A 13,977-nucleotide genomic window follows, 5' to 3' on the forward strand; every position below is an offset into this window, starting at 1 on the left:
TTAAAGACTTTTCAAGCAATTACATCCAGAGTCAGAGCCCGGCAGGATGGGTATGTTGACCCATCCTGACCCATGGTCCCATGGTATGTTGACTGCTGCTGTTGCTTCACACATACAGACTTTGTGTTGGGTTTGGTGGGAGGTGTGTGCGACAACTGGGACTGCTGTGGGGCCAACAAAAAATGGCTTTTCAGGGAAGGGTGATGAGGGGAGAGAGGAAGGGGCTCAGTGCTTACAGCTCTGGGAGGTGTTAGGGAAGGTGAGGGCTGAGCTCCTGGATCCTACTGGCTCCTTGAGATTAGTGTGAGCTATGAACTGGGGCTCTCTGAGCGTCTCTGTAAGCAGTGGGGAAATCAAAGAGCCCATCCAAAAGCACCCAGTGCCTTTATTGATTTAAAATAGGGCTGTGGGAACCTCACCAGCTAATGTCAGCACTGATATTGGGAAGCTAATGGAAGAAGAGATGATTTTCCCCCACACTTGGGATGTACCTGCTCCTTTGCCGCTGGCATTGCCTGGAGAAAATACTCACAGGGGAACATGTGCTGATGGAGCTGTGTGCATCTAAGCTAGGCAGCAGCGAGGAGTGACGCTTTTCTGAGTATTCATGCTGGTGTTTCTTATCTGTGATTGCCTTTGGACTGAAGCAGCTTCTGTTGCCTTTTTTTTTTAAGCTATTTTGTGCCAGCCAGTCACCTTGGATTTATTTTTCTTGTGACAATGTTTCTTTACTGTTCTGATGTGATTGTCCTCTAAGGAGATTATCCTGTAACTTTTTAAATCCTTAAAATGAAATCAGGACAAGACTCTGGTTCCTTTACTCATGCCAAATTGTCTTTCCTTCCAAACATGTTTTAGTTTCTCCACAACTGCATTTTTGAGCTAGACGAATCAGCCAGATATGATTTTTAATACCATTATTTTCAGGCCACTTTGAAGGTATTATTTTGCAAGGTTTGTATTTGTTTCTTTTTATTACTATCACCCCTGCTCATGGTATCATGAGATCATGTAGGCATCCATCTTCCTTCTGGTCCTAGGTGAGCTTCCAGTCCTCGTTTCTATGGAGAATATGTAAGGTTATAAGTGCTAAAGTTTCAGCTCCCAAATGGGGGGAAATAAGAAGGATAAAAGCTGGGGCTGTGCTAGGGCTCTCCATGGGGCTGATTTGCTGTGTGTGTTCATCGCAGCTTTTGCTTGGTCCTTGTGTTGGGTTCCTGTGGACATTCAGTTACAGCTCTATCAACATGCAAACACAGGGGCTTTCTTTTGAAATAGCCTAATAATTTATTTTTAAATAAACCACTGGTCAGATGGTGTGGACATCAGGAGATTTTTGCTCTAGTAGATCTTTGTCCTGCTGCCAGCACCATCATGTTTCTATCAAAACAACATTATGGATAATTTTTTTAAAAAGATGCATTTTTCCTCAGTAGGAGGCTCCCTTTGAGCCAAACACATCTGAGATCTCCATGTACTTAGCAAACCAGAATACTCTTTTTTTTTAAAAAAAAAAGGTCAGAACATTAAAAATAAGAGAAACAGCATAAATATAAAACCTTTCCCCGAAAAACAGCACTTGTCCAACCATAGGTGAGGACATTGTGATCTGTGATTGAAGATGAGGAGCCCAGAAGACCGGAGATGAGTGCACATGTGCCCCCCCACCTGTCTCTCCACCTATTTCCTACCCTACTACTCGCATGACTCTTCCCCTCCCGCAGACCTTAGCTCCTGGCGTCTCTTCAGTCCAAAGTCAAGGTGGAGGGAAGAACTAAGACTATCTTATTTTCATTGAAACTTCCAAAGTGTTTCTGCTGCCCATGCTCACATGCTCTTTTCCTTTAATTGTCGTGTCCCAACAACCCTCATCACTTGGGAACTCATCGAAGTCCCCTCAGGTCTCTCCTGTACCACTTGACTTTGACCCTTCCTTGTCTCCAAAGCAGACTCTAGCACCTTGCTCACAGCTACCTTAGGTGGGGAAACGCTTTATAGATCCCCCTTTCCCTGGGGGACATCAGCTTAGTCCCTTGGGACCCACTTTCTGCCTGCACTGTTGGTTGTGAAGGTTCAACAGCAGTTGAGAAGATGGGGTAAAACATGGAGAAAGCAGCAGAACAAGAGTGTGATCTTTTTGTCCTGTCTACTGAGACTGGAACAGCTCATTGCTCCATGCTTCTCAGTCTACCCCAGCTCCCTGCAAGCTCCAGATCCCTTCTCTAGTTACCTTGTGGGCATCTTCATGTTCCTACAGGGCTTCAAGATAATCTTCCCCCTTTCCCTTTTGACTAAGTAAGACGGTACCAATCACAGATGCAATGTCCTACACAGTATCCAGATGCCACATCTCTGTGCTGTTAAGCGTGGCCTCACCTCCCCCCATCCCTCCTTGCTCCAGACCCCCATGGAAAAAAAAATAAATCACGTCTTGCTACATCTTCGTTAGGCGCAAGACATTGAGGCGCACGGGAAGAAAAGTGGCACCGGAGGCGTACTGGATCTCCCGGAGGACCCCTTCCCACTTCTTCTGCTCTTCATCATACCTGGGGAGAGACAGACAGACAGTTACGGTGAGGAAAGCATCTCCTCTACCTCACTTCAGCTGCTCTCCGCAGAGATAGGGGCCCTGGTGCATGGTGTGACGTCCCACAGATATTATTTGGCCACAAGATATCTGTGGGCGCTGAATGGGGACTTTCAGCCCTGGTGTGCTCTGGTTTGCAGTGCCAGGCTAGGGGACATTGGTATCAGCATGTGGTCTCACAGGGGAGGGTGTATTTTTTCCATTGGGAAACGGGTTGATGGCACCAAGACTGAATATCCATGGTGAAGACCATCAGGTGCCTGCTGAGGGTGCTCTAGAGCCACAGATGTGAAGGACAGGAGCAGCTAATGCTGTATGAGCAGCCGTCAGAAGTGCTTTCTGCCCACTTCTCTGTTCGCACAGAAGACTCTGATTTCCAGCCCCAGCACTGGCTTTTCCCAGGGAGAGCGTGCATTGCACAAGCACTGCTTCACACCAACAGGGAGATCTGGACCAACTCCAGGCAAAACATCAATGCAGCAACAAAGCTAAAGGAGCAGATTTTCCCTGGCACGTTGCCATATGAGGCTGGGAGAGATCACTGAATCACCTCATGTGCCTTCCAGCACAGCACAGGGCAAACTTCTCACCCAGAGCTCCTACACTAAGCCTGTAGCCTTGTGCTGGGCTAACAATGTCCATCTGACATTGAAGGTATCAAGAAAGACAGAAACTATCATCTGTTCCCTAAGTGGCTCTCACTCACATCCCTCCCATGCTCCCTTGGACAACCCCAGGGAAGATCGTCACCTCCAAACATCGTTCAGCTCCGTTGGCACCAGCTCTCCCGACTCCGTCTCCACCGTGGCAAACCCTCCAAGCAGGTAGAGCACCCCAGCCAAGCTCACCAGGCTGACCGAGCTGCGCTCCTGTGGGAACTCCGTGAAAGCGTCCCACCTGCCACATTGAGAGAGGGGACGTGTTAGGGCACCCTGCCTAGCTTTGCGCCAAGGCTGGCCTCGAATCAGGAATCAACAATTGAATTAACCAGAGACAGATTAACTTGTGTAGGTCTACATGGGATGGGATCATGCATTGACTGTTGTTAGAGATCTGTTTCCATCATGATAGTTCAACTTCATTTTGTGTTGAGTAGATGAGCTGTGAAGCACACCTGGCGTGGACCAGCAGGTCTCAGCAGTGGGACTGCAGCTGCAAGGCCCACCCAAAGTCAGAGAGTCTATCGCATTGGGTGAAGCTGCCAAGATGAAGCTACAGCCCTTCAGGGAACCCAAGGACTGCATCCACCAGTTGGTGAAACCACTTTGAAGGTGAGCCTGAGATGATCCACAGCCCAACTGCAGTGGCATTGGTGATGCCCAGCTGTCCGAGAAATATAGACTGGGAGGAACTGGTATTGGGAGTTGCAAGCAAACTCCAGAACAGTTGGAAGTTGCATAACGTACACCTACAGCTGCTCCTTGTGTAACGACACCCTGAAGGTGTGCTCAGGTACGTACTTGTTGGTGGCAATGTCATACACTTCCACTGAGTTGGTCAAGCCAGAGTCAGTCACACCAGCAGCCACGTAGATTTTATCCTTGTGCACAGTGGCTCCGAACAGGGACCGGGCAGTTTTCATGGGAGCCAGCTCCTTCCACTCAAACTTGGATGGGTCGTAGACGCACATCTTCTTCAGGCACTTCCTAGAGAAAGATGAGAGATAAAAGGAGCCTCAATCACCTGCCAAGGGGCAGCTTTGCACTGCAGGAGTTTGGGGACGTCTGCTGAGAAGAACATGGGGTCTCTAGAAAGGATTTTGCTCCTCCATGTCGGCATGAGTGCTTTTGCTTGGGCGTGCACCCAAGGATGCCCATGCCTGGGGACATTATTTGTGTGTATAACATATCCCCTCCTGCTGTGCCTGCTTTGGATAGGAGTCCTAAAAGGTCAACATGGTGCTCACACAGCTGCAAGGACAGTGCCATCTCCTTGATGTCCCTACAGGACTCCTAAGGGCTTGGGAAGGGCTGCAGTCACCGAGGTGAGCTGAGACGGAAGGATCCACGCCTCACACACCATCCAACCCTCCTTAACCCGTAGCATCCAGGTTGGGGAGGTACCAACTCACGCTTTGCACTCCCACCAGTTTGGCGGATGACTCCCTGAATTCCTCTTGCTTTTTGACTTACTTGTCACTTCCTTTGCCACCGATGACGTAGACGAGATCCTTGTGCGATACCACCGCGTGGCCGTAGACTGCGTAGGGAAGGGAATCGGCTTCACCCCACTTGAAGGACCTGGGTCAGAGAAAGATGGGAAGCAAAAGGATTTGTGGCTTGCTGGGTGAGGCCTAGAGTAAGTGGCACTTTCCAGACCTAGAGCGGAGCACAGATCCTGACTCAGTCTCAAAAATACGAGGTTTTTCAATGAGATTGGGCTCATCCAGTAGATTTTGTGATCCTAAAACAGGGGAAAATCAAATATGCAGAATGTTTATGCTAATATTCATTATTTTCTGCAGCATCCCCCACTCTTGGGCTTTGTGGATACACGTCCCCACTTTTCCCAGGACCTCACCTCATTTACAAGCATTACCAGCTGAACACAAACGAGACGGAGATTTCTGCATGACGGAAAAAAATTTAAACCAATGAGATTTAGAGGTGCAAGATCCTGAGGACAAATTTATTTTTTGGCCATTGCCTTTCACTTGGAGGTGGTTTGGTTGGCCAACACTCATCAAGGACCCACGGGGCTGGGTATGTCCACATTTTGCAGTGCAGGGCTGTGTTGAAGCCTCTGAGCTAGCTCTGGGGCAGCTGAGCACAGGATGTAGCTATAAGGCTTTGGAAACCCCAAACTGGTATTCAAATAGGGCTGACCAATTTCTCAAGAGGTGTCTGTTCATGTCCATGTAGCTCTCAGCCCCAGTTTTCATACATGTAAGGATGTAGCCCCCAAGACCTGCACTTTATTTTACCTAAGAACTGAGCTGCTTGGGCTCTGAGTGTTTTCTAATTGCCCAACCGCTCTGGGCAAATATTTGATCCCCTAGACCAGCAGTTTGTCATCTCCAGGTTTGTTACAGTTGAAATCTTCATCTAAATAACGCTAGAAATACAAGTGGTGCTGATCACATCTCTACCAGCTTCAAATTGGTATTCAAACCACCCGCTGAGCACTTGAGGACACAGCCTCAATCTTCACCAAAGGAGGTTCAGGTTGGACATTAGGAAGCATTTCTTCTCAGCAAGGGTCATTAGCCATTGGAAGGGGCTGCCCAGGGAGGTGGTGGAGTCACCATCTCTGGAGGTGTTTAAGAAAAGACTGGACATGGCATTTAGTGCCATGGTCTAGTTGACAGGGTGGTGTCAGGGCAACGGTTGGACTCGATGATCCCAGAGGGCTCTTCCAACCTGATTGATTCTGTGATTCTGTGATCCTTCCCTGGAGTCCGCAGGGGCAGATAAATGCCCCGTTCTGTGGGAATGAAACTGGTTTCAAATCTCTGCCTATAAAACAGGATTTGAAGCACACACATCTAAATATAGACAGAGCAAAGGCTTCTTAACGCCTACTGCTCTGCCTCTTTGGGGCAGAAAGGAGCAGTCTGTGGATGTTCCTGCCTCCTGTGAGCAGAACAGGATGGTGGCTTTTAATAAAGCTCATGATATAACATGGGTCAGAACCCATTGTGCAAAAATAATTGTGTATTAAGCCTGATATCTCTCAGGGTGGGCCACTCAGTGCCACATCTGAATACTTTCAAAACAAACTTTCCTGTCCAAAGCCACTCCTGGTGAGACCACGGTGAAGGTCACTGAACCTCCAAACTGATAGGCAAGAGCAGAAGGAAAAAATCCCCTTGCTCCTCTGTACAGGTCCCATGTGAGCATCTGCTAATTTTGGTCCCTGATAACATAATATCCCCGTTACAGCTTCCATCTCCTTACAATAAACGAAGCAGCTGGAGAGAGACAGCTCAGAGCCCCACGGTGCAGCCTGAGACCGTCCCAGTGGTCCCAGCATCTAAGTGCAGGGTTAGAGCCCTGTCTCCAAAACCTTTCGGTCCCTGGAGAGCTGGAGTCATTTTGCATGGCAGCTGCTTCGCCTTCTCCTGTCAACCACCTCCTGCCCCACACTCCCACGTGAACACTTACAGCCGGTCGTAGCACAGGACCGAATCCAAGGTCTTCTCTCCCTCTTTCAGTTCTTTCCCTCCGACCACAAAAATGGAGTTTTCCGCCTCTCCCAGGCCAAAGAGGCAGCGAGGGGAGGGCAGGGGGGGCATCCCCAGCCAGTCTGCGTCCAGATGGTCATACTGAAAGGAAACACATGGTCATTAGTGTGTGCTCACCCGGCCCATTTGCATAGCAAAAATCAGGGTCCAGAGGCTGAGGGCAAAATCCATTCCCATGTGCAGCTTGGTAACCCCAGTAGTCACTTTCTGCAATGTCAGTCTCTGCCTGTGCCTTACCACCTGGTGCAGGACGGGGGATCTTAGTGCAAATCCCAGTCATATATCATAGGACATATGTTTTACGACAAGGCATAAGAGCAGAGATCACAGAATCACAGAATCAATCAGGTTGGAAGAGCCCTCTGGGATCATCGAGTCCAACCGTTGCCCTGACACCACCATGTCAACTAGACCATGGCACTAGGTGCCATGTCCAGGCTTTTCTTAAACACCTCCAGAGATGGTGACTCCACCACCTCCCTGGGCAGCCCCTTCCAATGGCTAATAACCCTTTCTGAGAAGAAATTCTTCCTAATGTCCAACCTGAACCTCCCCTGGCAAAGCTTGAGGCTGTGTCCTCTTGTCCTATCACTAGTTGCCCCAGAGAAGAGGCCGACTCCCACTTCACTACAACCTCCCTTCAGGTAGTTGTAGACTGCAATAAGGTCACCTCTGAGCCTCCTCTCAGGAACATGTTCTGCTCTGTGCACCAAAGCCTTGGCTTGGAACAAGCTTGGTCGTCTTCAGATGAGAGAGTCCCGTGTTGGACCTATAGCAGATAGTTCTTGGGACTGGAGGAGCTGAAGCACTTCAATCTCAGAAATTTTGCCTGAACCTCTTCAGCTGTAGCACACGCCACAGTGTTTCATCCTGATATTTTCCATCTCTGCCAGGTAACAGCGTGGTGCTGGCAACGTTGGCTACACAGCTCACCCCCCCAAGCCCATTCTTCTCCCACCAATTATTCTTTTTTCTGGCAAATGATCAGTTACCATGTCCCTCCTCTGCTTCTCAAGGTCCTGATGTTGTCCCATATCACCTCAGTGTGTGTGAGAGCTCACGAGATGAAATGTCTTTTCAGAAAGGGTCATTAGCCATTGGAAGGGGCTGTCCAGGGAGGTGGTGGAGTCACCATCTCTGGAGGTGTTTAAGAAAAGACTGGACATGGCACTTAGTGCCATGATCTAGTTGACAGGGTGGTGTCAGGGCAACGGTTGGACTCGATGATCCCAGAGGTCTCTTCCAACCTGGTTGATTCTGTGGTTCTGTGATTCTGTGTGTGTGTCTGTCTGCACAAAGGCTATTTACACAATATATAACTACCCACCCAACACGATACAACACAACTGAGATGGTGTGGCAAAGCCCAGAGCTCTTCTTGCTGACCAAAGTGTGCCAGACCCATCTGATAGATGGGGAAACTGATCCATACAGCACTACTAGATCAGATGGCCAAATTCTTGCAGATCTTTGGACATCTGTAGATCAAGGCATTGCCTCATCTCCCACCAGAAAAATAAAAGATATGAAAGTTTATGAGGCTGGGGGCTCTCTCAGCACCATGGCTTGATGGGAACTATAAACTGGGGCAAAAATTTTTAGTATGGCTTGGCAGTAGAGGAGGGACTTCATGGGTTAAGTCTGGAGTGATGTCTTGCAGCCACTTTGTTGGGACTCTGCAAGATGAAGCTGTGCTGCATCATTGCCTGAAGCACTGTTTGCTATGGGCTCGGGCCAAAGAGCTTCAGTTTGCTGGGTTGCCTCCAAAGAGCTGGCCTCAGCTGGGTGACTGTGGTTATTGTCTCTTTGTGAGCTGTGGTCCACATGCGTGTTATTTATAGTGCAAGCCCGAGCAGCTCAGTCACCAGGATAGTTCTTGCTTCTTGATGGATTCAGCATTGTTTTCAAGTAATAAATCTTAGAAGTGGCAAATAAAGAATACTCTTTTCCATCTGAAATGTCAATGGAATCACTTTGCTCCTGACAAAATTTGCAAGGCCTCTGGGATTTATCAGCATTTTTATATTTTGGTGCCTGTCCTTAGGTCTAAACTATCCCTGACCTAACTCTTCTGGCTTCAGCAGGAGGAATGTGAAATCAGGGAGGCCAGAAACAGACTCAGAAGGTGTAAGATGCTGCTGCGCTGACACGTTGATTCAAGGGTCCATCATACAGCTGCCTGTCTACATCTGTGTGGAGTTTCAGCTGAAAAAAAGCCTCAAAAGACTCCCTTACTCATACAGAAACCACGAGCTATGTAATGTAATAAATTACACCTTTGCAACCTGATGGCACCTTCCAGCCCTGGCACTTGTCTGCGTCTCCCATGCACGAGAGCCACAGCGAGCTGTGAAGGGACCACTGTCCCCTTCTTGTGGGGAAGGAGCTAAAAATGGCGGCATGATGCACGAGGCATTTACTACTGATTGGGAGCTGAATACAGAAATCTTGCTGTTTGCAGCTTAGAATCACAGAATAATTTATTGGAAGGGACCTTAAAGATCATCTAGTTCCAATCCCCCTGCCACAGGCAGGGACACCTTCCACCAGACCAGGTTGCTCCAAGCCCCATCCAACCTGGCCTTGAACACTGCCAGGGAGGGGGCAGCCACAGCTTCTCTGGGCAACCTGGGCCAGTGTCTCACCACCTTCACAGGAAAGAATTTCTTCCTCACATCTCATCTCAGTCTCCCCTCTTTCAGTTTAAAACCATTCCCCCTCATCCTGTCACTCCATGCCCTTGTAAAAATCCCTCTACAGCTTTCAGAATCAAGGCTGTATGTCTCAGCTTGGGAACTACCCTTGCTTTATCCTTTCTACCTGGACATGTTATTGTTTCCTCCCAGAAGATATGTGAGCCATGGGAGAAGAACAAAAGGATCTCTGGGTACAGGGGGAAGGAGAGAGGATTTACTGGATTCCTACAGGGTCAGCAGGAAGGGTAGGCGCCTTGCGTTAGCTGTCTACAGGGAAGGTGTTCTTGGGTTACAGCCCAGGCCAGGGCTCAGATTGCTGATGCACAGCTCGATCTGATCAGGGCTTTGGTTACTGCTGAGTTAGAACAGCCACTTTTCTTGTGGAAGATCCCAAAAGATGTCACATCGTGATTTCCCCCACACATGACAGAAATGGCCAGAGACTCCGAGCAGGACCTAGCACGCCTCTAGGGGCAAGAACAGCACTGGACATTGGGCACATATTGGTAGGTAGGGACATACCCAGTGTCCTTGGAGTGTTTGCTCTGTGGCTGTAGCTGCTGCTGTACCCTTTGTTGACACCTGGCAGAGTCACCCTTGGGTTTTGCTGAGGGTTCATAACCAAGGAACGTATAAAATGCAAAGCTGAACCCAGACCTGATGCCACTAACCTTCCAGTTAGTGTACCCTGTGGCAGCTGGGGCTGGACCAAATGCACTGGTCAACCTGGTCCCCTATTCATGACTTGGATCAGGCATGGTTGTTTCTATTACCTACCCCTTCAAGGCTCCTTCCTCAACAACTAGTCACCCCCTCCCAGTGGGATCTGCCTTAAAAATATAGGGAGAAGAATCTCTAGTAAAACAACTCAGATGTTTCACCTTCATTTACAACTTTCTTTTTAACATCACATGACAATGTATATTACTGGCATCACATGAAAGCTAAAACCTGGTGATGCTCCAAAGTAGTCAAAGAAACAAAAGAAAGATAAAGCTGGTACCTGTAGGAAGTAGGAACTCATGGGATCCTCTTTGCTGTCCTCGTTGTAGTACAGTCCTCCGACAATGAAGATCTGATTCTCTTTGGTCACCAGACTGACGTGGTTCTTTGGGATTTGAGTAGACAGGGAGGCAAAATAGCACTCGTTGGCAGTGGGATCATAGGCCACTGCTCCACTGTCGCTCACCATGAAAATAAGGTCCTGGAGGAACATCCCAAAGCGCATTGTGTCATTTAAGATCCCTGGGAGAGCATCTTCCTCTGTATCTTCCTCCTCATCTACTACTCCATTGACAACATTGTCTTTTGCTTGCTTTTCATTGCTTTTCTTCACTTTCTTCTTCTTCACCACAGTGAATTTGCCTTTCTGGGCATCCTTCACCATCTGCAGTTTCTTGAGCAGCTCTGGGCTGGATTTCACCGTGGCGTGCTTCTCCACGTGGTCCTTGATGTAGTCGTTGGGCATGAGGCGGAAGCGGATGCTTTCAAAGATGACAGGCAAGGCCTTCTGCCGGCTCTCATGGTCCTTGGTCCCCACCCACTTCATCACTACTTCGAAGACAGTCTCCTCTTTCTCGATGTTGAGGGAGTCACTGGAGATGATCGCAATAAGCTCATCGGGTGAAAGCTGGTAGAACTCCTCGTCCCGAGATACCAGCGCAAAGCGATCGCAAATGAAATCCCGAGCTGCCACGGCCAGCCGGGCACAGTCCAGCATCAAGCCCAGCCTGAAGATAGCCAAGCAGTTGCTGAGGCAGAGCCGCTTCTGCAAGAAGGACACACAGACGGTGAAGATGGAGGGGATCTGGAACATGTTGGCCACAGAGAAGATGTCCTGCACATTCTGCTCCGTGATCTCCAGCTCGGAGGTGTAAATATAATGGAGGATCTTGCCCATGACGTCTGGATCAACATCTTCCAAACTGACCTCCCTCTTCTTGCTCTCTTCCATGTCCGAGAGGAACATTGCTCGAAAATACGGGCTACAAGCTGCCAGCACCAGCCGATGGCAGGGAAACTCCTTCCCCTTGACTTTTAAGACACAGTCCAGAAACTTATTGTGGTCCAACATGTCTTTGAGTCCATCCTGGAGGAGAGTTTGCTGGTAGAGACGCAGTTCTTCCACTTGATCAAAAGGCAAACCCATGGTGAAGAGTAACCACTTCTTTTTTTCTCAATCCTTCTTTTATATATATATATATATTTATGAATATATCTACTACTGAGTCCCTGGTAAAGAAACTTACTCAAAGCAGAGCTCACGGGTCTCCTTTGCCTCCAGACCGTCGGCACACTGGGAATGTGAAACGCTTGCTACTACTGCAGCTGTCTGTGTTCTTCAGTTTCCAGCATAGGGCTTTATATATAGCCACAGCGTTACAAAGCCTGAGGAATCCATACTGGAGCATGTGTAAGTTGATCACCCTTTAATATGACACATTGGACAAGGAGGAAGGGAGGGGGATGAGGTGACAGCTGTACTTCCAGCCTCGATGCTTCAGGAAGGGTCTGTCAGCCCATGAGTCATCCTGGGGGGAGCAGCTTTTGCTGCCGTCCCATGAGAGGAGACGCGTGCGACCCATTGGCCTGGGAAACAGCCTCCAGATGAATCAAACATCCGAATCTGCCTTCTGGCTCATGGATGGCAGGGCTGGGACCTTATCCCGTTACCGCTAAACCAACTGCTCTGAAACTGCTGAACCTTTTGGTGTGCTAAAAATAGACCCTGAAGTCAAAGCTGGAAAGATGCAATAAGGGAGAGTCTTATGTGGGCTTTGTGGCATCCCCGACTCCAGCCAGCTTGCTCCCAAGGCTGCTTTTCTGCACAGGTTTGTCCTCTATTCTCCTCTGGAGTCAGTTTTCAGAGGTCTGGAAGGGGGTGGAAAATGAAGATAGAGCTATTTATTTACACCCCTGTATGGGTTATGAAACCTATGCTGGAAGTTACTTAAAAAGTCTCACTAAAGGAGGAGACTCGAGGAACCTGGGAGAGGGATGGCTCTTCTTTGTCTGCAATATGTGCATGGGCCCCACTGGCAGTCTCTGAACACCTCATCTTTAATAAATCCATCCTCTCCACACCCTGGTGACAGAGAGAGGGTGTGAGGCAGAAGGAAGTAAACAGAGTGCAACGGTGGTCTTCAACTCACAGATTAGGACATCTGAACACACTATCTTTTTGTGAGTTGAAGGTCTCCTGCTAAGGTCTACTGAGATTCAACATCCTCATGTTGAAGTCTAGAGCTGCAGCAGGACAACTTGCCTGGCCTTGAGCTGATGTTCCAGAAAGGCTGAGGTCTCCAGAAGGTCTTGTGTCCTACTTGCATGCCCATGGATGTCTAGGAAGCCCCATGGGGCCTAAAATAGAATCATAGAATCATAGAATGGTTTGGGTTGGAAGGGACCTTAAAGATCGTCTAGTTCCCACCCCCCTGCCACAGGCAGGGACACCTTCCACTAGACCAGGTTGCTCCAAGCCCCATCCAGCCTGGCCTTGAACACTGCCAGGGAGGGGGCAGCCACAGCTTCTCTGGGCAACCTGGGCCAGTGTCTCACCACTCTCACTGCAAAGAATTTCTTCCTAATATCTAATCTCAATCTCACCTCTTTCAGTTTAAAACCGTTCCCCCTCATCCTATCACTCCATGACCTAGTAAAAAGCCCCTCTCCAGCTTTCCCGTAGCCCCTTCAGGCACTGGAAGGTGCTAGAAGGTCTCCCCGGAGCCTTCTCTTCTCCAGGCTGAACAGCCCCAGCTCTCTCAGCCTCTCTTCATAGGAGAGGTGCTAATGGCCGCTCCAGGTCCAGCTCTTCCCATAGAGCTCATGAAGAAGCAAATTAGTTTTGACAGACCTAGATGATCAGAGTAGCTGTAATTATTTATACCTATAGTAAAACTTATACATTAATCTGTTTTATTTTATGTCTGTTACTATGGACCCTCTGGGCTGGCTAATACTCAGTGATGGCACAGATTTAATTAACGATTTAATTAAGTCTCTGCAATGATATTAGCCACTCCTCTTGGTGTATTTAAAGTCATATAACTCCTTGCCCTGGCGTGGATGTATTTATAAAAGTGCTTTGTGCCACGATGGTTATCGATGTAAGTGGGAGGAGGGAGGGAGTTTTACTGGTAGGAAGCCATTTTGTACTGGTGAGGTTCCAGCAGCATTTGGGAGGTACTAATATAGCAGGGAAATAATCACAAGCTGTTTTTGGAGCTCACATCATGAGCTCTTCTGCTGTGCTGCTCATCTGTGACGAGATCAGACGACAAGTGCTGATCTTTGAACTGGGTCAAACTTCAGAAGCGTTTCTCTGCTCCCAGACATCTGGGGCTGGACAACCCCATCCTCCCCTCTCCCCTCCCTCTGCATTAGCTTTGCACTTTCCCAAGTTTAATCCTGCATTGTCTTGCTACTGGCTCAGATTTTTTTCCCCCCTCTGCCTTTAGTCTCCCTTGAGCCCTGACTCGTTTTCCTTTTCACTGTGATGCCCGGCACGTGCC

At 48.7% G+C, this 13,977-nt stretch overlaps 1 protein-coding gene across 1 annotated transcript; it reads right to left on the reverse strand.

Moving 5' to 3' along the window:
• Positions 1-1,263: 1,263 nt before the first annotated feature.
• KLHL40 (kelch like family member 40) lies at positions 1,264-12,668 on the reverse strand. The gene is made up of 6 exons (XM_068405125.1): positions 10,470-12,668; positions 6,691-6,851; positions 4,720-4,827; positions 4,048-4,233; positions 3,338-3,484; positions 1,264-2,546 (listed from the first exon to the last, which is right to left on the reverse strand). Exons 1-6 carry the CDS (start codon positions 11,613-11,615, stop codon positions 2,435-2,437), a joined length of 1,860 nt encoding a protein of 619 aa, XP_068261226.1. The 5' UTR covers positions 11,616-12,668; the 3' UTR covers positions 1,264-2,434.
• Positions 12,669-13,977: the final 1,309 nt, after the last annotated feature.

The sequence above is a fragment of the Nyctibius grandis genome, chromosome 7, assembly GCF_013368605.1.
Source record: "Nyctibius grandis isolate bNycGra1 chromosome 7, bNycGra1.pri, whole genome shotgun sequence".
Classification (NCBI taxonomy): Eukaryota; Metazoa; Chordata; class Aves; order Nyctibiiformes; family Nyctibiidae; genus Nyctibius; species Nyctibius grandis.

What these genes read in the sequence shown, in the direction of transcription:
- KLHL40 (XM_068405125.1), bottom strand. Translation starts at nt 11,615, where the DNA reads ATGGGTTTGCCTTTTGATCAAGTGGAAGAACTGCGTCTCTACCAGCAA. An exon ending in GGTGGCAAAGGAAGTGACAA is followed by an intron (nt 4,234 to 4,719) that starts GTAAGTCAAAAA and finishes ATCTTTCTCTAG; the next exon opens with GAAGTGCCTGAAGAAGATGT. An exon ending in GAGCTGAACGATGTTTGGAG is followed by an intron (nt 2,547 to 3,337) that starts GTGACGATCTTC and finishes GTCTCTCCCCAG; the next exon opens with GTATGATGAAGAGCAGAAGA.